Source organism: Cucurbita maxima, unplaced genomic scaffold (genome assembly GCF_002738345.1).
Source record: "Cucurbita maxima cultivar Rimu unplaced genomic scaffold, Cmax_1.0 Cma_Scf00029, whole genome shotgun sequence".
Classification (NCBI taxonomy): Eukaryota; Viridiplantae; Streptophyta; class Magnoliopsida; order Cucurbitales; family Cucurbitaceae; genus Cucurbita; species Cucurbita maxima.
In genome coordinates, this window is record NW_019272045.1 from 1650309 (window position 1) to 1673812 (window position 23504).

The 23504-nt window shown below is 40.8% G+C and overlaps 6 protein-coding genes across 7 annotated transcripts; 2 read left to right on the forward strand and 4 right to left on the reverse strand.

The window, feature by feature from the left end:
* The first annotated feature begins 1032 nt into the window (after positions 1-1032).
* LOC111465676 (kunitz trypsin inhibitor 1-like) lies at positions 1033-1864 on the forward strand. The gene is made up of 2 exons (XM_023110184.1): positions 1033-1297; positions 1390-1864. The coding sequence occupies exons 1-2, from the start codon at positions 1060-1062 to the stop codon at positions 1746-1748; spliced, it is 597 nt and encodes a 198-aa protein (XP_022965952.1). The 5' UTR covers positions 1033-1059; the 3' UTR covers positions 1749-1864.
* A 1055-nt stretch (positions 1865-2919) lies between these two features.
* On the reverse strand, positions 2920-5530 carry LOC111465324 (G-type lectin S-receptor-like serine/threonine-protein kinase LECRK2). Its single transcript, XM_023109642.1, has one exon. The coding sequence runs from the start codon at positions 5528-5530 to the stop codon at positions 3119-3121; it is 2412 nt and encodes an 803-aa protein (XP_022965410.1). The 3' UTR covers positions 2920-3118.
* Positions 5531-6876: 1346 nt separating this feature from the next.
* On the reverse strand, positions 6877-9557 carry LOC111465436 (G-type lectin S-receptor-like serine/threonine-protein kinase LECRK3). The gene has a single exon (XM_023109812.1). The coding sequence runs from the start codon at positions 9363-9365 to the stop codon at positions 6894-6896; it is 2472 nt and encodes an 823-aa protein (XP_022965580.1). The 5' UTR covers positions 9366-9557; the 3' UTR covers positions 6877-6893.
* A 327-nt stretch (positions 9558-9884) lies between these two features.
* LOC111465565 (GDSL esterase/lipase At1g54790-like) lies at positions 9885-13194 on the reverse strand. 2 transcript variants are annotated; one of them, XM_023110008.1, is made up of 5 exons: positions 12853-13183; positions 12028-12231; positions 11780-11949; positions 10417-10687; positions 9885-10335 (listed from the first exon to the last, which is right to left on the reverse strand). In XM_023110008.1, the coding sequence occupies exons 1-5, from the start codon at positions 13070-13072 to the stop codon at positions 10067-10069; spliced, it is 1134 nt and encodes a 377-aa protein (XP_022965776.1). In that variant the 5' UTR covers positions 13073-13183; the 3' UTR covers positions 9885-10066. The 2 variants fall into 2 exon arrangements, with proteins under 2 accessions (XP_022965776.1, XP_022965775.1); XM_023110007.1 differs by having other exon boundaries at positions 9885-10687; positions 12853-13194.
* A 1317-nt stretch (positions 13195-14511) lies between these two features.
* LOC111465622 (UPF0603 protein At1g54780, chloroplastic-like) lies at positions 14512-18092 on the reverse strand. The gene is made up of 3 exons (XM_023110099.1): positions 17518-18092; positions 15928-16120; positions 14512-14889 (listed from the first exon to the last, which is right to left on the reverse strand). Exons 1-3 carry the CDS (start codon positions 17953-17955, stop codon positions 14642-14644), a joined length of 879 nt encoding a protein of 292 aa, XP_022965867.1. The 5' UTR covers positions 17956-18092; the 3' UTR covers positions 14512-14641.
* Positions 18093-20775: 2683 nt separating this feature from the next.
* Positions 20776-21850, forward strand: LOC111465645. The gene has a single exon (XM_023110129.1). It carries the CDS (start codon positions 20895-20897, stop codon positions 21651-21653), a length of 759 nt encoding a protein of 252 aa, XP_022965897.1. The 5' UTR covers positions 20776-20894; the 3' UTR covers positions 21654-21850.
* Positions 21851-23504: the final 1654 nt, after the last annotated feature.

Sequence of the window (23504 nt, forward strand, 5' to 3'; positions counted from 1 at the left end):
ATTACAAAAAAAAAAAAAAAAAGTAAAGAATAAGACATTGAGATAAACACGAGTCAAACTAACCCTAATCGGATGGTTTCTTCGGAGATTGTGTCATCCCATAAACTCTCGACTTTCTTGTCTAGCTTTTGATATTATAGTTTTGTGTCATTTTCATCTCTTACAAGCGATCGATAAATAGGGCAACACACAATTGGTAATACTGTATGTCCAGGATTGGGTCGAGATTTAGAATCCAATTTTGGCACCTGATGACCTTAATATTTTCTTGCGACTTGATCACGTCACCTACTTATTGTTTTTACGAGTAAAAAATTGTTTAGGAGGTCACTCAACATGGAATTGCTCCAATTAAAACACGTTTGTTTAATTTTGGAGTTCTTATGTAGCTACCGCTGTAGGTGGCACACGGCTACTGTAACCGCTCAAGCCCACCGCTAGTAGATACTTGTCCTCTTTGAGCTTTTCCTTTCGGACTTCCCTTCAAGGTTTTTAAAACATGTGGGATAGGTTTCCACATCTTTATAAAGAATGTTTCGCTCCCCTCTCCAACCAATGTGAGATCTCACAATCCCCCCGTTCAGAGCCCAGCAACTTCACTGACACTCATTCTACTCTCGAGTCAATGTAGGATCTCACAGTCCACCCCCCTTCGAGATCTCACAGTTATCGTCTTAAACCATCTTTTTATAGACAAAGTAAACCTCTACTTGAAGAATAAGACCGATGATGTCGTCAAGTACCTCTGCCTCTTCATGGCCATAACTTCCACAGCTCAACTATCGAACGTTTCAAATTTAGTAGCGTCTAAGTTCATCCCTACCTCTTGACTTTCTCGTCCAAAACTTCGAAATCTCACCATTTTTTAGTCAAATATTTCCTAAAAATTTCTTCCCTTGTGATGGTATGCATTATATTATATATTCTTAAGAAATAAGTGACTTAAGGTACAAGTAATTGATAAAATAAGATAAGCTACAAAATGGATATCTCTTCAAATTGGCTATAAATGTCACTACACATTTGCATCCCATAACCCATAAGTTTTCGAACAAATTAATGATGTTGTGTAAGTCACTCGTCGCCTTTAGCTACCTATGTCTAGTCATGGCTGCGTCCTCTATCGCTCAAAGTCCTCCCGTGCTCGACATAGAGGGCCGACCTCTAGAGATCAACGTCGAGTACTTCATCAAGCCTGCCATCACTGACGTCGCTGGAAATCTCACCTTATTAACCCGCAAAGGCGATCAGTGCCCGTTTCATGTTGGTCAAGTACCACTTCGTTCACAAGAAATAGGTATTATTACATCACTATCGAACTCAAAAACTCAATTTAATCAGTGATACCATTAGAAAACTCTTGATTATGTTATGAATTCTTAACCATAGGTTTCGGGGTCACCTTTACACCCTACCTACCGAGTGAAGATATGATCAGAGAAGGGAGGGATTTGAAGGTTGTGTTTCAAGCATTTTCGATCTGCATAACGTCGACTGCATGGAGAGTCGGGGAGGCAGATCCTACCACTGGAAGGAGGTTTGTCGAGACTGGGGACGACGACACTGCCACCGGGTACTTTAGGATCGACAGGGACAACTTTGGTGTTTATAATATAGGATGGTGTCCCTCGGATGTCCCTATTAGAGGGAGGCCAAGGTGTGGAAGGGCTGGAATTTTGATTGAGAAAGGCTTGAGGCTGTTGGCTTTGGATGGCTCAGCGTTTCCTTTTGAGTTTGTGAGAGCTTGAGACAAGACCATGCAATTTGTTGCAATTGCATTAAATTAAATAATACTCTTGTTAAGTATTTTAGTTTATTTGATTAAAAAAATAATTAATAAAGGAATTCCGACGTTTTAGATTTAGTTTCTATGTCATTTTTAGGGTAAGAGCTCGAGCCCACGGCCAGGAGATATTGTCCTATTTGGACTTTCGTTCAAGGTTTTAAAACGGGTCTCAAGATTATAAAAATGTTTCGTTCCCCTATTTAACTGATGTGGGATCTCACAATCCACCCTACAGGGACCTAGTGTCCTCATTAGCACATCGTCTCGTGACTAACAGTTAAGGACCAAACTAAATGTTGACTAGAACGACAAAATGAGCCTACTTATATGGGTTAATGTTTCGTTCCCCTCTTCAACCGATGTGGGATCTCACTATCCACCCTACAGGGACCTAGCGTCCTCATTAGCACACTGTCCGGTGACTCACAGTTAGTCTATGACCAAACTAAATTTTGACTAGAACGACAAAATGAGCCTGAGATTTCACAATCCACCCTATAGGGACCTAGCGTCCTCATTAGCACATCGCCCGATGACTCACAGTTAGTGACCAAACTAAATGTCGACTAGAACGATAAAATGAGCCTGGGATCTCACAATCCACCCTACAAGGACCTAGCGTCCTCATTAGCACATCGCCCGGTGACTCACAGTTAGTGACCAAACTAAATGTCGACTAGAACGAAAAAATGAGCCTACTTATATGGGTTAGAGAAAATTTGATATTTTCTTCAACCGATGTGGGATCTCACAATCCACCCTACAGGGACCTAGCGTCCTTAATATCACACTGCCCAGTGACTCACAGTTAGTGACCAAACTAAATGTCGACTAGAACGATAAAAATGACCAAACTATTGTCTTCTTTGGGTTTTTCCTTCCGGGCTTCCCTCAAGGTTTTTAAAACGCGTTTGCTAGGAAGAGGTTTCTACACCCTTGTAAAAAATGTTTCATTCCCCAATCCAATCGACGTGGGATCTCACAATCCACTCCCCTTTAGGGGTCTAACGTTCTCGCTGGCACATCGCTCGATATCTGGTTGTGATACCATTTGTAACAACTCAAACTCATTGCTAGCAGATATTGTCCACTTTAGCCTGTTACTTATCGACGTTAGCCTCACGATTTTTAAAACGCGTCTACTAGGGAGAAGTTTCCACACCCTTGTAAGGAATGTTTCGTTCTCCTCTCCAATTGATGTGGGTTCTCACAGATATATACCCTTTCGGGACATCAAAAGTTCGAAAGTCGGTACAATTCATTAAGATATATACCCTTCCTCAACTTGGACGTCAAAAGTTTGAAACTTGGTTGGATTGAAAGACAAATATGTTACATAATTGAAGTGATAAATGAAGATGGGTCAGGCGGAGTGGAAACTTGGATAGCACCTTCAAGCATTTGTATGACTTTCGTCATGGTTGGTCTGAAAGATGGCTCCTCTTGAATGCACCAAATTGCTATCATTACAAACCTCTCCACCTTCTTCATGTCCTCCTTTGCTTCCTCATCGTTCTTCACGAGCAACTCCACTTTCCTCTCTTTGAAGCAATCATAAGCCCAATCTGCCAACACCATTTCATCTTCCTTCTCAGCCTCTGCTTCAAAACTCTTCCTGCAACAAACAATCTCCAGCAGCAGAATGCCAAAGCTATAAACATCAACCTTCGTCGTAATGGGAAGACTTCTAAACCACTCAGGAGCTACATACCCTTTTGTTCCTCTAATCGCTGTCATCGTTCGGGTTTGGTTTTTGTTCAAGAGTTTGGCTAATCCAAAGTCTGAAATCCGAGCAGCCAACGAGTCATCCAAAAGGATGTTCTGAGGCTTAATATCACAATGAATGATTTGAGTATCACACTCTTCGTGTAGATAGCATAGCCCTCTAGCAGTTCCTAAAACGACTTGAATCCTTTGATACCAATTTGGTTTTGAAGACCCAAAAAGGAAATCTGCAAGTGACCCATTTTTCATGTATTCACACACCAACATTCTATGTGGCTCTTCATTGCAAAACCCAAGTAATTGAACCAAATTCTTGTGGTTTGTTCCAGCAATAGCTCTAACTTCAGCTTTAAACTCTTGCTCTCCCTCTTCTACTACATTGTTCAGCTTCTTAACAGCTACCAAGTTATTATCCACACAATCATCAACAATCCCTTTATAAACAGTAGCGGAAGCGCCACTTCCCAGCTGTTCTTTGAAACCAGCCGTGGCCTTGTTGAGCTCTTCATAGCTGAAAATGCGTAGGTTCAAGCCCAGAACTGGTGGCATTTCCACCATACCAAGCTTTCTTCTCTTTATATAGAATTGGTAAGCAATAAAGAAAGTGGCAAACAGAAACCCAAAAGCCCCTAAGAGAATTGACCCAATAACTATCAAAGTTTTGTCCTTCACAACTTTCTTGATTGGATGATCAAGTTTGAAAGTGGAGTTATCTTTCCTAACTTTAATCAGAGCTTTACCTGTAAATTCAAGATCAACTCTTCCAAATGAAAGAGGAAATCTCTTCTTCCAACAATTATTTCCTCTGAAAACAACAGCAGCACAGAAACAATCCTCCAAGCAAACTCTTCTACACCAATCCTCATTAACCTCAGAGAAAGCCTCATAATCAGAAGAAGGCCAATCTGAGTATTCTATGGAAACGAACTCGAAGTCCGACGACGAATTGTTGCCGCAACTTTGAGGAACGAAACTTGGTTTGCAGCCTTTGGCCTCATCATTTGGATCAATCCTTTCATAGCCATGAGGACAACTGCAAACTGGTCTCTGATTATCTCCTAAACTACAATAGCTATTGAACCCACAAGCTCCAGATCCTATGCCATCGTTTATTGTCACACAAATATTAGGAGGTATGGAATTTGATACCTGACTCCAAGCCTTACGCCAAGGAGAAGGACTGGTATCATTACCATTCTTTGGATACACATATTGCCTGAAAACTCCATCATATTCCAAAAGGGCTCGATGGTAGAAATCCTTAGTTGAAGGAGTATTGTTCGTCAAAACTTTTACAACTCTGCCTCCATTTCCTTCAGAGATATAAATGGAGCCAGAGAGGTTGAAAACCAGCTGAAACCCAGAGCCTTGTGTGTCACTTTTCCAATATAATGTAGCGGTTCTACGCATTGGGATGATACTGGGGTAAGCTGAGACAAGATTTCCTTCACCTGTCATTGAGAATAGAAATCTTCCTTTGGAGTAATTTGTTTCAGAATAAGAAGAAATAAGATCTGCTTTCATGATCTGGGTTGGTAATATCGTATCAGTAGAATAATCGAAGCTTTGCCACAACACTTGGGAATCACTCCCAGCTAGAATGAAATTGCCAGAATCAAGCATAGCAGCATAAGAAACTGACCCGGCATTGTCTCCTAAATTTGCACTCCAGATTGGTCTGCCTTCAGGGTCATTGAGCACGAACTGACCATGATTTGTGAGATGAACTCTAGATCCTCCAGGCGCCAAACCGTCACGATTGGCCGACCAGACAACAGTTTTTTCAGGGATTTTGTTGAACCAAATGGCCAACAAAAAGCGGTCGCTTCCAAATTGAAGAAACCCGAATGCGAAATCACCGGATTGTGAGGGCCAGTAGGAATCATTGTTATTGTTCTGTGCAGTGAGAGATGAATCTCGAGTTATGTTCTTATATGGCTGAGAATTTGAAAAGAATGGAAAACCCAGAAGAAGAGGAAGAAGAAGGAAGAAATAAGACGATATATGAACAGAAGCCATGATTCTAAGACTGTGCGTTTGTAGAAGAAGATGAAGTCGGCCTATTTTTGCAAATTTCTGAAGGGTTTAACGTTCGCCATTAGAGAGTTGAGCAAGTCGGGAGAAGACTTGAATTTGGACAATTGCTTCCTATTGAGACTTTTGGTTTTGACTCGGTCATAGTCACAAATAAATAAATGCTTAATTAATAATGTTGGACCAACAAAATAAAAAAGGAAAAAAGAAAAGAAAACCCTTTAAATATTCAAATTTTAAATAATTTTGAGTAATCTTTTATCTATTTTCATATTTATTTTCTTTAAGATTGATTATCTAGTTTTTTCCTATTTTGTTCTTCATCTAGATCGAGTGTATAAGTTGTGTAATCCTAACCGTACATGTTTCTAGTTTAATTTTTAAGCTTTCCAACACTGAACCAATGAACATTGTTTATTGAATCTCTGGCTTTGAATCTGTAAGCCAACCAACGTGCTATGAACCAAGACATCTCAATCATACAATATGAACTTAAAGGAAGTTGTGAAGAATGTTGTTCAAATCACCACAAGATAAAGTAAGTTAGATTGTGTGAGATTCTACATCGGTTGGAGAGGGGAACGAAACATTCCTTATAAGGGTGTGGAAACCTCTCCTTAACAGATACGTTTTAATATCGTGTGGCTGATGACGACTCGTAATGGGTCAAAGCGGACAATATCTACTAGATGTGGGCTTGGGCTGTTACAAATGATATCAGAGTCAGACACCCAACGGTGTGCTAGTGAGAATGCTGGACTGGTGGATTGTGAGATCTCATATCGGTTGGAAATGGGAACAAAGCATTCCTTATAAGGGTGTGAAAACCTCTCCTCATGAGGCTGACGGCGATACATAACGGGTCAAAGCAGTATGTTTGATTCGAATGTCAAATAAGTGTTATTGTCTATTGAGGAATTTGAGGGCAAGAAAACGTTGCACTAGCAAAATTAATTCTCAACCACATTTGAAAGACTTGGAATAGTTAGCAAGGAAAAGGGTAGGCACTTGGAAATTAATAGTTCGGTTGAACGGGACTTGGAATTTCGGGTCAATGATGCATGCTTTAACCCTTAGATTAAGTTTGAATATTCCCGTTGAATTGTAAATTTTCGTAAACGTGTCGACATTCTTACATGTTCATGCATTCAACATCGTTCTGGATGTCAATCATTGATCACGTTTTGTACTGCTTAACCTTCTTCGAGTCGGTTTCTAACTACGACACAGAATAATGACCTAACAATTCCGACAAAAATACAGCAACTAGGTTACATTAAAACATATACTCTCGAGCAAAGTGTTAGAAGTACACCGAAATGACACTCGAGAGATAGCTTGAGAATGACTAAATTGTGGTGATGAATGAAGATGGATGAGGAGGAGCTGGAACTTGAAGAACACCTTCAAGCATCTGTAGAACTTTCTTCATGGATGGCCTAAACGATGGCTCCTCTTGAATGCACCAAATGGCAACGGTAACCAATTTCTCCACCATTTTCATATCCTTCTTAGCTTCCTCATCTTTTCTTACTAACCTTTCAACTTTCCTTGATATCAAGCAATCATAGGCCCAATCAGCCAATACCATTTCATCCTCAGCCTCCGCTTTCATTTCAAAGCTTCTTCTGCAACAAACGATCTCCAACAGCACAATTCCAAAGCTATAAACATCGACCTTCACTGTAATCGGGAGGTTCCTGAACCATTCTGGAGCCACATACCCTTTCGTTCCTCTAATGGCGGTCATGGTTCGAGTCTGGTCTTTCTTCAAGAATTTGGCTAAACCAAAGTCCGCAATTCTTGCAGAAAAAGTGTCATCAATAAGGATGTTTTGAGGCTTAATATCACAGTGAATTATCTGAGTTTTGCACCCTTCGTGTAAATAATTAAGCCCTCTAGCAGTTCCTATAGCCAGATGAATTCTCTTGTTCCAGTTTGAAGGGGGTCCATATAGAAAATCTGCTAGAGACCCATTAGGCATGAACTCATAAACTAGCAGTCTGTGTAGCTGTTCATTGCAGAAACCGAGCAATCGAACCAAATTCTTGTGGTTTGTTCGAGCTATAGCACTGACCTCAGCTTTGAATTCTTGGTCTGCTTCTTTCACTGTATTGTCCAAGAGCTTAACAGCCACCAAGCTGTTGTTCATGGAGTCAACAATCCCTTTATAAACAGTGGCAAAAGCACCACTTCCCAGCTTCTCTTTGAACCCATTTGTGGCCTTGTTTAGCTCTTCATAGCTAAAACTTCTCAGGTTCATTCCAAGAACTGGTAGCTTTCCTGCGATAACCATGGATCGATATCTGTTCTTACCCGGACAACAAACAATCAGAAAACCAACCAGCAAGAACATGAAAATCAGACAACCTGAGATACCAATAAGAGCTAATCCAGTAGCTACAAATGTTTTGTCCTTATAGCTCATGACAAGATCAGTAGCTATCAAGCTAGAGTTATCCTTCCTATATTTGATCAAAGATTTACCGCTGAAATCGCGGTTAACTCTTCCAAATGAAAGAGGAAACTTCTTCCTCCAACAATTCCCTGATTCAGAAACCACAGCAGCACAAAAACAATCATTCAAACAAGCTGTTCTACACCAATCGTCATCTTTCCCTGAGTATCCCATATAATCAATGCCAGGCCAATCTGCCTCGTCAATGACAAAAAAATCGAATTCATTTGCTTCAAGAACAGAATCCTCGCATGTTTGAGGAACAAAATTTGGACTGCAGCCTTTCATTTCATCTTTTGGATCAACTCTTCGATACCCTTGTGGGCATTTGCAAGATGGTCTCTGATTTTCGTCAGTTTCACAATAGCTATTATACCCACATACTCCACTTCCTAACCCACTAACTATTCTATCACAGATATTTGAAGGAATGAAATCTGAGAGACTAATCCAAGACTTACCTTCAGGAGTAGCGTTCTCGCTCTTTGGATACACATATTGCCTGAAAACGCCATCATAATCCAGAATGGCTCGATGGTAGAAATCCTCATTTGAATAAGAACTGGGGGAGATTAAATTGCTTATCATAGTTCCATTTTTTGCAGAGAAATAAATAGAGCCAGATAGATTAAAAACAAGCTGGAACCCAGAATTTACAGTGTCACTTGCCCAATAAGCCGTCCCAAGAGCACCCAAAGGGGCAATTCTTGTGTTAAGCACGAGATTCCCATCAAATCGCATAGAAAATTGAAATCTCCCCTCTGAGAAATTTGTGGCTGATTGACTCGCAATGAGCGATTTCTGGTTCATAATCTGCGATGGTAAAATGGTATCAGTGGGTTCGTCAAAGGATTGCCACAAAATTTGGGAATCATTGGAAGCAAGGACGAAGTTTCCCGTGTCGAGCATGGCAGCATAAGAAACTAGTGTTTGATTATCATTTGGTGAACTAGTGCTCCATATTTGGTTGCCTGTTCTTGAGTTCTTGAGCAGGAGCTGACCAGGAGAGGTGAGTTGGACGGTGGATCCGTGGGGCACCAGTTCGTTTCTATTGGCCGACCAGACCACAGTTCTTTCTGGGATTTTGTTGAACCAAATGGCTAAGAGAAAGCCGTCGCTTCCGAACTGTAAGAAGCCGAAAGCGAAGTCGCCGGAGGGAGAGGACCAGTAATCGCCATTGTTGGTTCTGGTGCGTGGATTTGCAGTGAGAGATGAACCCAGAGTTATGTTTTTGTGGGGCTGGGAAACGGAATAGAATGGCAGAAGAAGAAGAAGAAGAAGAAGAAGAAGATGAAGAAGAAGAACAGGAAAAGAAGAAGAAGAAGCCATTGAATGTGAAGCAATATGGGAAGATGAGTCCATATATAAGAAGGGAAGTGCTGAGTCTTTGACTCAGTCTGAATATTTTTTTCTAATACCCACCGGTAAGAAATTCTATTATTATTTTACGATAGTTATTATTCTTCTATCTAGAACACGAACACGGATAGAACTTCGAGTAAAGGGATAGGAAAGGCAGACCAGACTAAAGCGAAAGGGCCTCAAATATAAAAACCGATTTCCTCCATAAATTCTCCGACCCAAATGGCAGAGAAGTTTCCATATTTATACCTTTTCTTGTTGGAGGGGCGACTGCCCGTTGAACTACCAAAGAAAAAGGGGTAAACCAATGTGATCATGATATTGTAGGTGCTTGCGATGGGACGGATGCTAGTATCGTTAATAAATTTTGTTTCTTTGAACTTTTCCTTCCGAACTTTCCTTCGAGATTATAAAATACGTGTACTAAAAAGAGGTTTTCACACCCTTATCAAGAAAGTTTTGTTCTCATCTCCAACTGATATGGGACCTCACATAATTGGTATGAAATATTAGGCTCGATTAATTCATTATCGTCTGCTTTATTATGAAAAATCTTCATGGTATCACGTCTGTTTCGGCCATATCATTTAAAGTAAGCACTTAATATCAAATCATAGTTCTAAACTCCACATGAATGCTTCCATTTAGACATACAAATGAGTTATCAGTTGTGGGATGTATGCATGTGTAAGTAAGGCCAACTAGAACTTGAGTTTGAGAAGGAATGGCATTTTTTCTGAGAAGGGTGGATCAGAATATTTTCCGGTAAGTATTTGTGATGAAACATACTGATTTGCAGCTTCTGTATAATGAATTCCGTCCCAATTGATGTACTCCGAGCTATCGTCGCACCCTTTCGCCGTCACCAACGTCCCGTTCAACATCTTTGTGTGTCCGCACACGATTCGACTGTCGTAATTGAGCGGTGGACCTCCATATCCACAACAAGCCATAATAGGTTGCTCAAAACCTGCCATGTCAAAATGCAGCAAGTCATCAGATTTTACAGGATTGACAGAAAATGAAGCTAAAGTGCAGCAAGACGGCCAACCGAGTCGTGAATAATTGGCGATGAGATTCGATTTTATCGAGTAGATATCGACGTATGTGACGTTGCCATCTGCATATTGGCCCTGCAGTTTTTTACAGAGAGCATGAAGCTGTAAATTGAAGAGTTTGGCGGCTTGGTTGTGTGAACTGACGCATCCAAATTCATCAAGCTTTGATGGGTCTGTTCCAAATTTAGCAACGTTCTGAGCCAAGCATCCTAAAGGACCCGTGTTGTGAATCCAAAAATTTCTCGCCCCTTCGTCGTACAGTTTCTGAAAAATAGGCAAAAAGAATGATCGAAGCAATGACTGAACCGGATTACACACACCTCAACTGTTCTCACGAGACAACCACCCGACTCTAATTCATTTGGATTGCTAAGGAAACTCGTAGATAGCCATCATTATTTGATCTCGTTGCATCTAACCCTTATTGATAATACAACTATGAAGTCTTATCCTACAGAATAGAGTAAACGAACTCATCCCATTATGTTTTCCCATATTTTACTTGGCGATACCCGAGTTAAGTTTTGACCAACACGAGGGTATTGTATTCAGCTAGTGTCGAACCCTACTTTCATTCACTTCAATTAATCATATAGAACAACCACAATCTACAACATTCGAGGTTAACAAAAGCCTCTTAAAATGTTAGTGTCCTAAATAAGTAGCCACCCGCGACTACTAGACGTGTTAAGAGATAGTAACAGTGAGATCTCACATCACTTGTAGAGGGGAACAAAGCACTCTTTATAAGGGTGTGAAAACTTTTTACTAGCAGACACGTTTTAAAAACCTTGAGGGGAAGCTCAGAAGGGAAAGCCCAAAGAGGACAATATCTGCTAGCGATGGGCTTGGGCCGTTAGAAATGGTATCAGAGTCAGACACCGGGTGATGTGCCAGCGAGGAGGCTAAGCCCCGAAGGAGGTGGATTGGGGTCCCACGTCAATTAGAGAAGGGAACGAGTGCAAATGAATACGCTGGGCCCCAAAGAGGGTGGATTGTGAGATCCCACATCGATTGGAGAGGGGAACAAAGCATTCTTTACAAGGGTGTAGAAACCTCTCCCTAACAAACACGTTTTAAAAACTTGAAAGAAACCCGAAAAAGAAACCCCAAAGAGAACAATATCTACTAGCGGTGGGGTTAGATCGTTTCAGTAGCTAAATGCTTCTAACAAAAATGATTGTTTATAACTAAAGCCATCATCAGCCACCAACAAATCATACAAAAACTGGCTTCCAGAACACTCAAAATCAAGTTCAATACCCAAATCTAACACAAAATCAAGCAGGTAAAAGCACATCTAAACAAAATCATCATTGTGCCAACATAACTTAGAAAGAAGCCATTAAGTCTAACCTGAACTCCACTCTCAAATTCAGATAAAATTGCAGGTATAGAGGCAAGAATTTGGTCCAAAGTTTTGGAATAAAATGCACCAGCAAGATCATTCTGCCCAATATCAAACATGTAAAGTCCCTTCTGGAAGTAATCATCAGCTGGTAGGTACTTATCAAGTTTCTTACCACCTAAAGAAAGCAGCAGAAATGATCACAAAACAGTGAAAATGGTTGTTTGTTCCCGAGATCATTCACAATCTATCATACCTTTGCCTGCTCGGAGCTCAAGAACTTTAGCTTTGAAATGAAGAAACTGATTCACCTGAACCCCAAATGAAAAAGGGCAAAAAGAAGTAGCTGTTGCGGGAAGAATAGTCGAGCCTGCAGCCGCATAATTGCACCCCTTACGAAAATTTGGTGCGCCAAGGGAATCAAGATACGCATTCAAGTAAGGCATATCCATCGCATCCACTGCAAAAACATGGCAAACCAACGAGAGAAAACGGTTAGATGAACACGACTCTCCACAATAGTATGATATTGTCTACTTTGAGCATAAACTCTTGTAGCTTTGCTTTGGGGTTCTCCAAAAGACCTCGTACCAATAGAGATAGTATGATCATCCCTAAATTAGCCGATGAGCCAACGTGGGACTTTCATCAAACACCTCACCTTGAACAAAGTACGCCTCCCCTTAATCGAGGCTCGACTCCTTTTTCTTTTTGGAGTCTTAGTCAAGCCTTCGAAGCTCACAATACTTTGTTCGACATTTGAGGATTCTATTGACAGGCTAAGTTTTAGGGCATGACTCTTATACCAGGTTAGATGAACACGACTCTCCACAATGGAATGGTATGTTATTGTTCACTTTGAGCCCAATCTCTCATGATTTTACTTTGGATTTCTCCAAAAGACCTCGTACCAATGGAGATAGATCCTTCCCTAAATTAGTCGAATGAGTAGGTGTGGGACTTTCCTCCAAAAAAAACAAGGGAAATGCTAGATGGGAGAGACGAAAACTGAAAACCCTAATCGCAGAAAAGAAAATCAATTCCAGAGAGAAAAAAGGGTCCAAGAAGAACAGAAACATACAGAGAAAATCAACGATGAGGCGACCATCGGAGTATCTCCCGGAGGGATGTCCGAAGAAGCGGTGGCCGTAGGGGGGGTAGATGTTCTCAATGGCAGCACCGACAACGCAACCGGTGTCGGAGTTGGAGTCGCCGAAGTTGAAAACCGCGGGGCGGGAGAAAGGGTTAGATGTGGCGGCGGAAACGCAGAGGAGGAGGAGGAGATGGGTGAGGGGCGCCATGGACGGTGGTGGAAGGGGAGTAGGGTGAAGGAGAAGAAGAAATGGGTATAGAGAAAATCATGGCTTTGAAGGTATGGTTGGTAATGGTGGGTCAGAAGTTCAGTGTGCAGTAAGCAAAAAGACAAGAGGAAGAATAACGAGGGGACGAAGAAAGATGGAAGGATTTGCTAAGATGGCGTTGCCTTTTACCTTTATTATCTTTTACTAATTAATCATTTTAAATATTTGTTATTATTTTTATAAATAATTATTTTGGTTTTTAAAGGCAGCCAATCATATGTTTGTTTGTTTTTTTTTTTTTTTTGATAACAAAGAATATTAAATATATATTTTAAAATTAACATTCGGGTTGGTTCGATTTAACCGGATCTAGTTTTAAGAAAATTCATGAACTAATCTAATCATAAAGAAAGTCGTACAAATGCTTGAAGGTGCTATCCAAGTTTCCACTCCGCTAGACCCATCTTCATTTATCACTTCAATTCTGTAACATATTCATCTTTCAATCCAAGAGTTTTGAACTTTTGATATCGAGAAAAGTATATATCTGTGAGATCCCACATCGATTGGAACGAAACATTTCTTACAAGGGTATGAAAACTTCTCTCCAGTAGACATGGAAGGGAAACAAAACATTTCTTAGAAGGGTATGAAAACCTCTCCTTAGTAGACACGTTTTAAACACCGTGAGATTAATAGTGATACATAATGGGTCAAAGCAGACAATATCTACTAGTGGTGGGTTTGGATTGTTACAAATGGTATCTAAGCCAGACACCGGTCAATATGTTAGCGAGGACGCTAGCCTCCAAAGGAGGTAGATTGTGAGATTGTTACAAATAGTATAAGAGCCAGACACCGGTCAATATGTTAGCGAGGACGCTAGCCTCCAAAGGAGGTGGATTTGTGAGATCTCACATCGGTTGGAGAGGAGAACAAAACATTTATTACAAGGGTGTGAAAACCTCTCCCTAGTAGATACGTTTTAAAAACCGTGAAACTAACAACGATACATAACAGGCCAAAGCAGACAATATCTACTAGTAGTGGATTTAGACTATTACAAAATGGTATCAGAGCCATACACTGGGTAATGTGTCAGCGAGGACGTTGGCCCCTAAAGGGAGTAGATTGTGAGATCCCACATCGATTGGAGAGAGAAACAAAGCATTCTTTATAAGGACGTAGAAACCTTTCTTTAAAAGACACATTTTAAAACCGTGAGGCTGCCAGCAATATGTAACGGGCCAAAATGAACAATATCTACCAACAGTGAGCTTGGGCTGTTACAATATCTTAACGATACAAGTGACAAGAACATGAATGGAAAAGGCTTCTCTGCCTTTGCTCGTGAATATCTCGAACCTCCAATATCCTAATTGTTAACAACAAAATGAACAAAAAGGAAAGGGTAGGCCTAGAAGATGAAGAACAAGAAGAACAAAAAAACTCAACTACGTTTCATAACAGGTTTCTTGCAAATCATCTTGTAGCGATCATACAGCATCAAATTTATACATTTGAATGTGAAGGAAATAGATGGGAAGATCTGGGTCTTACATGTTTCTTTTACTTCTTGGATACATAAGCATAATACTGAGCCATGGGAACAACAAAAGCTATCACTAACAAACCTCCAACAACAAGAGAAAACTGACCTCTTTTCTCCTCTGTTTCTTCCCTTGATTTGAAGTTAGATTCTCGCTTATTTTCCTTAAATGAAGGACCTCCAGGATCTGGCAAGCCATCAATGGCAGCAACTAGCCGTTTCGCACTGCTATATATGGCTTCATTGTATTTTTCATCAGTAGCTAATACTGCAGTTACATAACAAACCTTACTCACCCTGCAGTTTCAAAAATGAAGTAGCAACTACAAGCATTATTCACTTCTTTGATGCATTCATCATGATGTTTTAGTGTAACATCTCAAGCCCACGCTAACAGATATTGTCCGCTTTGACTCGTTATGTATCACCGTCAGCCTCACAGTTTTAAAATGTGTCTGCTAAAGAGAGGTTTCTACGCCCTTATAAAGAATGTTTCGTACTCTCCCTTCAGGGCCCAGCAAAAGTGTTTTAAAACCTTGAGGAAAAACTCGGAAGGGAAAGTCTAAAGAGGATAATATTTGCTAGCAGTGGGCTTGAGCTATTACAAATGATATTAAAGTCAAACACCGGGCAGTGTACCAGCGAGGACGTTGGGCCCCCAAGGAGTGGATAATGAGACCCCACATTGGTTGAAAAGGGAAACGAAGGTGTGGAAACCTCTCCCTAGCATACGCGTTTTACACCTTGAGAGAAAACCCGAAAGGAAAAACCCAAAGAAGATAATATTTGCTAGCAGTGGGCTTGGACTATTAAATTTAGTCATAGAGCTTAGAAAAAGAGCTTAGAGAAAAAGCAACCAAGAACAATATTAAGATGAAGAGGAAATGAGCAATGAAAATTTAGGTATGTGTCTAACAAGTCTATGAGCTTTGAGGTTTGTGGCTATTTGGTTTCTAGGCTTCAAACAATGTCTAATAAATACTTAAACTTTTCATTTCGTGTTTAACAAATTTTTGACCTATTCGACGTTTTTAGAACTCACATGCCTACTAGAAATAACAACACTAGTTGGGGTATTGACACGTGCTAAGATACATACAAGTTTGTTTGCTGTTTTCTTTTCCTTTGAAGTCGAGAAACTCATAAGCAAGGCCAACTCGCATAAACACAGAGACACGACTACGAGTATAGTTAAGGCATCTACTAGTTGCAATGTGTTACAATTTAAGCAAGAAATGGTAGAAATTGTTAGCTTGGAAAGTGAAGAGTGAAATAAGTTGAAGAAGTGGTGGTTAGCTTAGTTTACCTGGGAGGTTCTCTGTTACTGTGGCATCAAGAATGTTTTCTCCAACAGCTTGGATAAACGCAGGGCCACCAGTAATGGCTCCTTCCTTTTGACTGGTGACAAGCACAACTATGCCTTTATTGTTGCCGTCTTCCACAGTGGGATACCATCGCTCCAAAACTTGATCAGCATACTCAAATGCATCAGCTTTGCTCTACAATCAGAATAAAGTTTCAAGGGATCAAAGCATAAACTTATAATTTAGCCTATGTTTCTTGTGCTCATGGCCCACCTTACCTTGAGAAAGACCCTGGTGAGATCCCACATTGGTTGGGGAGTAGAACAAATCATTCTTTATAAGGGGTGGAAAACTCTCTCTAGAAGACTAGTTTTAAAAACCTTGAAGGGAAGCCTAAATGGGAAAACCGAAAAATGACAATATCTGCTAGCGGTGTACTTGGGCTATTACAAATGGTATCAGAGCCAGACATCAGTAATGTGCCAGCGAGGAGGCTGAACCCTGAAAGGGGGGTGGACATCAGGTGGTGCGCCAACGACGACGCTGGGCCACGAAGAGGAGGTGGGGTGGATTGGGGGTCCCATCGATTGGAGAGGTGAACGAGTGCCAGCGAGGATGTTGGACTCCGAAGGGGGAGGAGGCTGAACCCTGAAAGGGGGGTGGACATCAGGTGGTGTGCCAACGACGACGCTGGCCCCTAAGGGGAGGGGGGTGGATTGGGGGTCCCACATTGATTGGAGAGGTGAACGAGTGCCAGCGAGGATGTTGGACTCCGAAACGGGTGGATTGTGAGATCCCACATCAGTTGTGGAGGAGAACAAAACATTCCTTATGAGGGTGTAGGTAAGCGCTCGAAAAGGGGCTGTCCAAAGAGGACAATATCTGCTAGCAATGGGCTTGGGCTTGGGCTTGTGCACTGCAAATAGTATCAGAGCTAGACACTGAACGATGTGCCAGCAAGGCCAGCAAGGAGACTGAACCCCAAAGGAGAGTGGACACCAGGCAATGTGCCACCAATGACGTTGGGCCCCGAAGGGCGGTCAATTAGGGGGTCCCACATCGATTAGAGAGGGGAACGAGGACACTAGGCTCCAAAGAGGGGTCCCACATCGATTAGAGAGAGGAACGAGGACACTAGGCTCCAAAGAGGGGACAATTGTGAGATCTCACACGGGTTAAGAATGAGTATACAAAGCATTTTTTATAATGGTGTGGGAACCTCTCCTTAGAAAAATCCAAAGAGAACAATAAGGCTTGGGCTATTAGAACCATCCTCAAGAGACAATATTATCTTTTCACTAAGAGCTTGAGGCTTGAGCCAAGACTTTAGACAAGTGAAGGTATTTCTCAATATGGTGGCCTTCATTTTAAACAACCCATCACAATATGATGCCCACTTTCTAAAAATGGGTCTCAGAAAGATTATCAAATTCTCATAAACACATACCAGATCATTACCTTTTTCTTCCCATGATAAACAAAAGTTCAAATTATTCTATAACTATATATCTACATTAAACATTCAACCCATAGATTCTCCGAACAACACAAATTTAGTTTCGCTCTCAAGAATTCAAAGGCGGAGAACTCACAGTGAGCTTCCTAACAGTTACGAAATCGATGTGAAAATTCTTCCTCAACTCCAAATCCGTCAACAGCCTCTTCAAATCCGACTTCGTGACCCTACTGAGCACTCCAGCATCGTCCACCAGATGCGACTCCTTCGGCGGCCCATCATTGAGCACATCAAACTCAGACGCTACGGCAATCCCACCGGCCAACAACGGGGAGAAGTTGAGCGCCAAAGAAATCGACAGCGCCGCGAGGCCATGTTGGAGATGGGATTGCCAAATCGAAGGAACTGGGAGAGAAGATTTGAGAGATTTGGGAGAAAGGGAAATAGGTTTACAGAAACATTGAAATTTTGATCTGGATTGGGAGGAAATGGGGAAGAGATTCTTGGAAGTGGAAGGTTTAGGGTTAGGGTTGAGGAGAGGGGAGAGAGAGTGAGGAGAGAGAATGGTTTCCATAGGAATTGAAGAGATTCAGACGAAAAATGGAGACGAAGATCTGTGAGTTCCATAAGAAATTGAGTGGTAGGGACGAACACTGTTACAGATGGATAGAGTTCATGGGAGCCATGGAAAAGTAGAGGCCGTTTTTGGCGCTCAACGGCATCCTGTCAGCAACAGTTAACATTTTACATCATGATATCTCTTCTTCTAATTCTTTTTCTTTGTTTTTTAGTTTGTTGAAAAAAAAAACTACCCAAAAGAACCGATTAGGATCAAGGGTGTACATTGAACTCGAAAACCTGAAGCGACCCAGGGTTGGGCTAGATGAAATTTCAAGTTGGGTTCGGTTGATTTTTTAGGACCCAATCTGGTTTTTGATTGGGTACGAGTTCAGTGTGCAAAGGACCGAGTCAACCCGACCCAACTCGTGTGTTCTTCTTTGGTTCTTCCTCGGCCAATGACCCACTACTAAGCATAGTAGGCCGTGTAAATTGTCCAACATGATTACGTACTCATTCTCCTCCATACTCCTCTGACGTGACGTCACAATTGATGACGGAGAGCTCACATTAGGACTGAGTACATAATACTTGATACGAATCCAACAAGAGGCATGTACTTGACTGAGCAATTACAAAAAACAATGCAAAGAGATTTAAGTATCAAGTCACGAAGAAGCATGGAGAGACAGTAAATATCACTTGACATTGGAAAGTGATGGGAAGTCTTTATGTCTATTTATGTTATTCCTTATTTTCTTCCATTTGTATTTAATAGTTTTTATTCGTAGTCTGTAGTTGGTAGTGAACTACATTAGGTTTAGATTAACTTTTTGACCGTGTAATATGAAGTTTGAAATCACGGTGGAATACAAAAATCTTGCGTTTGAAACCGTTTGGGTGTTATGTTTCTTTCCAATCTTGCTTTAGGTTTGATGTTAAAATCGATTCATTGAATTAGTCTTGATCAAGCTAATCTGGGATGAGTCGTGTTGGAATCTAAAAGTGACCATCATAGATTCCAAGTTAGTTATTCATCTTCTGACCCACTTTTGGTTGAATTCAATTGGTTAAGTTAGCTTTCTTGGTAAAAGTTTGTAAGGATACCGAAAAGACCTCTAGCTGCTTTGCAAAAATATAGCATTGTTGGCGCTTATAAGTACCTATACCCTTCTGGCTTCTTGCACGACGTACTTCTTCGTTCTTCTTCCTTCCTTCGCATATCGTCGCATTGCACATCGAGTACACAATCACAAAACACAATTGCCTCACCTCACAACTCGGTAGTCGATTTTGCATCTTCTTCGTTATTCCTTCCTTTGACTTCCACAATGCTCCTCCTTGCAAGCTTGCAGACCAGACTCACAGGCATAGTCGCACTCCTTGTCAGTTCATAGAAGCGCAATTGCACTCGATGACTCACTGACTCGGTCGGTATCTCCTATCTTCATTTTTTTAGCAAGAACCAGTGTGACGGATAAGCGATTCAAAACTACTTTCAATAACGATATTTCAATCTCATCCTGTCATTGATGGAGATTTCAATCTTAGAAATATATAATAATATATGTATATGGGTGTATACATAGCAAGTAAGGACAAGTTCAATCATTTTTCTCTCTCCCTTACTCCAAGGCTCCTCGATATTCACCCATCTCCCACACCCAACAAACCACAGATATTGTCCACTTTGGCCTGTTACGTATCGTCATCAGCGTCACGGTTTTAAAACGCGTCTAAGTGAGAGATTTCCACACCCTTATAAGAGGTGTTTCGTTCCCTCTCAAACCAATGTAAAATCTCACAATCCACTGCCACTGGAGGCCAGCATTCTCGCTAGCACACCCTCAATGTCTGACTCTAGTACCATTTGTGATAGCTCAAGTCCATAGCAAGCATATATTGTTTGTCTTATCCCGTTACATATCATCGTCAGCCTCACGATTTTAAAACGCGTCTACTAGAGAGAGATTTTCACGCCACTAGAGGCTTGCGTTCTCTCTAGCACACTGCCTAGTGTTTAAATCTAATACCATTTGTAACCACTCAAGCCCACCTCCAACCAACAAATGTAGGATCTCACAATCCACTGTCGCTGGAGGCATGTGTTCTCGCTCGCACATTGCTCAGTGTCTAACTCTAATACCATTTGTCACAACCCAAGCCACTGCTAACATATATTGTCCGCTTTAGCCCATTACATATCGCTGTCAGCCTCATGATTTTAAAACGTGTCAACTAGCGATAAATTTCCACACCCTTATAAGAGATGTTTCGTTCCTTGTCCAACCAACGTGGGATCCCACAATCCACTCCCACTAGGAGCCAACATTCTCACTAGCACACCGCCCCAGTGTTTAGCTCTAATACCATTTGTAACACCTCAAGCCCACCACTAACAAATATTGTATGTTTCGCCTAGTGTCTAGTTCTAATACCATTTGCAACACCTTAAGCCCACCACTAACAAATATTGTCTGTTTTAGCCCGTTACATATTGCCCTCAACCTCATAATTTTAAAACGCATCAACTAGAAGAGAGGTTCACACACCCTTATAATGAATTTTCAATTCCTCTCTCTAACCGATGTAGGATCTCACAGTCACACATCGTATTTCAATCAACTACTGAACCCATTCAAATTTTCAATTCTTCAAAAAATGAACCCAATCCAAATCGAAAAATCGAACCCAACCAACGTTTATGATTCGATTTAAGTAGTCCAGAGTCAGATCCAACTCAAGAACGGATATAATTATTTATAATAATAAAAAAAAAATGTTAATATCCCAAGTCTTTTGGCATTGGGCATCTCTCGTGGGACCCGGCACCCTTTCCTCACCCCGTTGGCACTCTGTTCACCATATCCCATAACTCCCTCACCATTATTAATACCTTCTTCTCCTCGCCTCTTTCATTATTTCCCCAATCCAAACACAAAAACACACCCAATTATGATCAATTTGTACAGAAAAAGCCTCTACTCTTTCATGTCCTTCGCCGACACCTTCTCTCCAAAATCCGCCTCCTCCGCCGCCGCCGAACATCCCCTTCTCGGCTTGGGTTTGATTTCGGACAACAATCTCACCCAATTCAAATCCCCCAATATTCTCGAATCCTCCTCTGTTTTGAAGCCTCTCTGTTCCTCGCCGGCGACCCCCCGGCAGGATCCCGGCGGGGTTGGTTTCCTCGACGCCGTTGGCGGTGGTGTTGATGGGTTGATGTCGTGTACCGAGAGCCTTGGATTTGAAAGCTCCGATGAACGATTGGTTAATGATGAGATGATGGGTGTGGAAAATGGGGGAGATAGTGGTGGTGGGTGTACGGTTCGGGTGCGGCGGAGGAGGATGGTGGTGAGGAGGTTTCCGCCGCCGTTGACGTCGTTGAATCAACATGGTCATCCTAACTTTTATCTCCGGTCGGTTAGGAAGGATGGGAGGTTGGAGCTGACTGAGGTGAAGATTGAACGGACGGAGATTCTTCGCGCGAGTCGCGAAGATGGACGGTTGAGATTGCATCTTATTAAGGACGAGGACGAGGAAGAGGAGGATAGGATTGAAGAGGAAGAGGTAGAAGATGGGTTTGTGAAAGAGGGGCAGGTGGAATTCCGGCGGTGTGTTGAGGTGGTGAACCACCAGCGCCGCCGTGAGCACCACCGTGGCCACCACCGGAATTTGGATGTGTGGAGGCAGCACTGCGTGACAACGAGTTAAGATTTTTATTTTTTTATTTTTTATTTTATTAAAATTCAGTCGGTAGAATTTAATGAAGCGGTGGGTGTGCATAAAATTGAGATAATCTTATTATTATTATTATTATTATTATTATTTGAATTTCTGGGGAGTGTCAATTTATTTATTTAAAAAAAAAGTAATTTTTGGAATGGAATATTCTGGAATGCAATTTCCAAATTCCACTTGCATTTAATTTAATTTATGTTATTTATTATTATTATTATTTATTTAAAAAATAAAACTTTTAATATATATATTCTTAGTTTTATAATAATAACCTATCATGAATGAAGAGTAGAAACAGTGTTTTTGAGAAGGCTCGGAGGCGATAAACGAGAATCGATCGAGAGATTCTCGTGAAGTTTTAGAGCGATGAGACGCTAAACAATACACACGATTTGAGACGAGAGGCTTCGTCAAGAAGAAAGAAGAGCTAGCCTCTCGTGCCGTATGAGATGGAGAACGTGTGGAGAGATTTAAGACCTAGAACTCTAGAACGTCAGTTGCGTTATTACGAAGTCAGAAGTCAAAAATTAGGGTAAAAACATTTAAAGTTTGAATATGCTCTATCAATTAGACAAAGTTGGAAATTAACATTCACTCGGACATAATCGACAATGATATTTGGTTTATTTTAGATAAAAGTTACTCGAGTTGAAAAATAACGACTCGACTCAATTTTGCTTTGATAGTTTCTAATAAAAATAAATTAAAATGTCAACAGTAGGATTTGAACCTACGCGGGTGAAACCCAACAAATTTCAAGTTTGTCTCCTTAACCACTCAAACATATCAACAATGATATTTGGTCAATTTTAGATAAAAGTTAATTGAGATTAAAACGTCGCTTGGACATATCTACAATTAAAACATCAACAGTAGGATTTGAACCTGCACGGGTGAAACCCAACAAATTTCAAGTCTATCTCCTTAACCACTCGAACTTATCGATAATGATATTTGGTCAATTTTAGATAAAAGATACTCGAGTTGAAAAATAACGACACAATTCTACTTTGATAGTTTATGATAAAAGTAAATTAAAACGTCGACAGCAGAGCTCGAACTTGCGCAGGTGAAACCCAACAAATTTCAAGTCTATCTCCTTAATCACTCAAACATATCAACAGTGATGTTTAATTAATTTTAGATAAAATTTACTCGAGTTAAAAAATAACGACTCAATTATGCTTTGATATAGTTTCTAATAAAAATAAATTAAAACGTCGACAAGCTGCGCGAGTGAAAATCAACAGATTTCGAGTCTATCTCCTTAACCATTCGAACATATCGACTATTATATATGAAAAATTTTAGATAAAAGTTACTCGAGTTGAAAAATAGCGACTAAATTTTGCTTTAAGTCGACAGCAAGGTTATAACTTGCGCAAGTGAACCCGAACAGGTTTTAAGTCTGTCCCCTTAACCACTCGGACATATGAAAAATTTTAGATAAAAGTTACTCGAGTTGAAAAATAGCGACTAAATTTTGCTTTAAGTCGACAGCAAGGTTATAACTTGCGCGAGTGAACCCGAACAGGTTTTAAGTCTGTTCCCTTAACCACTCGGACATATTGACAATGATATATGGTCAATTTTAGATAAAAGTTACTCGAGTTGAAAAATAGCGACTCAATTCTACTTTGATAGTTTATTATGATAAAAGTAAATTAAAACGTCGTAGGGTTCGAACCTGTGCGGGTGAAAACCTAACAAATTTCAAGTCTGCCTTCTTAACCACTCGGATATATTGACAATGATATTTGGTCAATTTTAGACTCGATTTTGCTTGATGTCAATAGTAGGGTTCTAACCTACGCGAGTGATATC

Coding starts and splice junctions, on each gene's coding strand:
- LOC111465324 (XM_023109642.1), bottom strand. CDS start 5,530: ATGGCTTCTGTTCATATATCGTCTTATTTCTTCCTTCTTCTTCCTCTT.
- LOC111465676 (XM_023110184.1), top strand. CDS start 1,060: ATGATGTTGTGTAAGTCACTCGTCGCCTTTAGCTACCTATGTCTAGTC. Junction 1,298..1,389: donor ACTTCGTTCACAAGAAATAG/GTATTATTACAT, acceptor TCTTAACCATAG/GTTTCGGGGTCACCTTTACA.
- LOC111465436 (XM_023109812.1), bottom strand. CDS start 9,365: ATGGACTCATCTTCCCATATTGCTTCACATTCAATGGCTTCTTCTTCT.
- LOC111465622 (XM_023110099.1), bottom strand. CDS start 17,955: ATGGAAACCATTCTCTCTCCTCACTCTCTCTCCCCTCTCCTCAACCCT. Junction 16,121..17,517: donor TAACTGTTAGGAAGCTCACT/GTGAGTTCTCCG, acceptor TTCTGATTGTAG/AGCAAAGCTGATGCATTTGA. Junction 14,890..15,927: donor AGTAACAGAGAACCTCCCAG/GTAAACTAAGCT, acceptor ATGTAACTGCAG/TATTAGCTACTGATGAAAAA.
- LOC111465565 (XM_023110007.1), bottom strand. CDS start 13,072: ATGGCGCCCCTCACCCATCTCCTCCTCCTCCTCTGCGTTTCCGCCGCC. Junction 11,950..12,027: donor TGAGCTCCGAGCAGGCAAAG/GTATGATAGATT, acceptor TGCTTTCTTTAG/GTGGTAAGAAACTTGATAAG. Junction 10,688..11,779: donor AATTTGAGAGTGGAGTTCAG/GTTAGACTTAAT, acceptor CCTATTTTTCAG/AAACTGTACGACGAAGGGGC.
- LOC111465645 (XM_023110129.1), top strand. CDS start 20,895: ATGATCAATTTGTACAGAAAAAGCCTCTACTCTTTCATGTCCTTCGCC.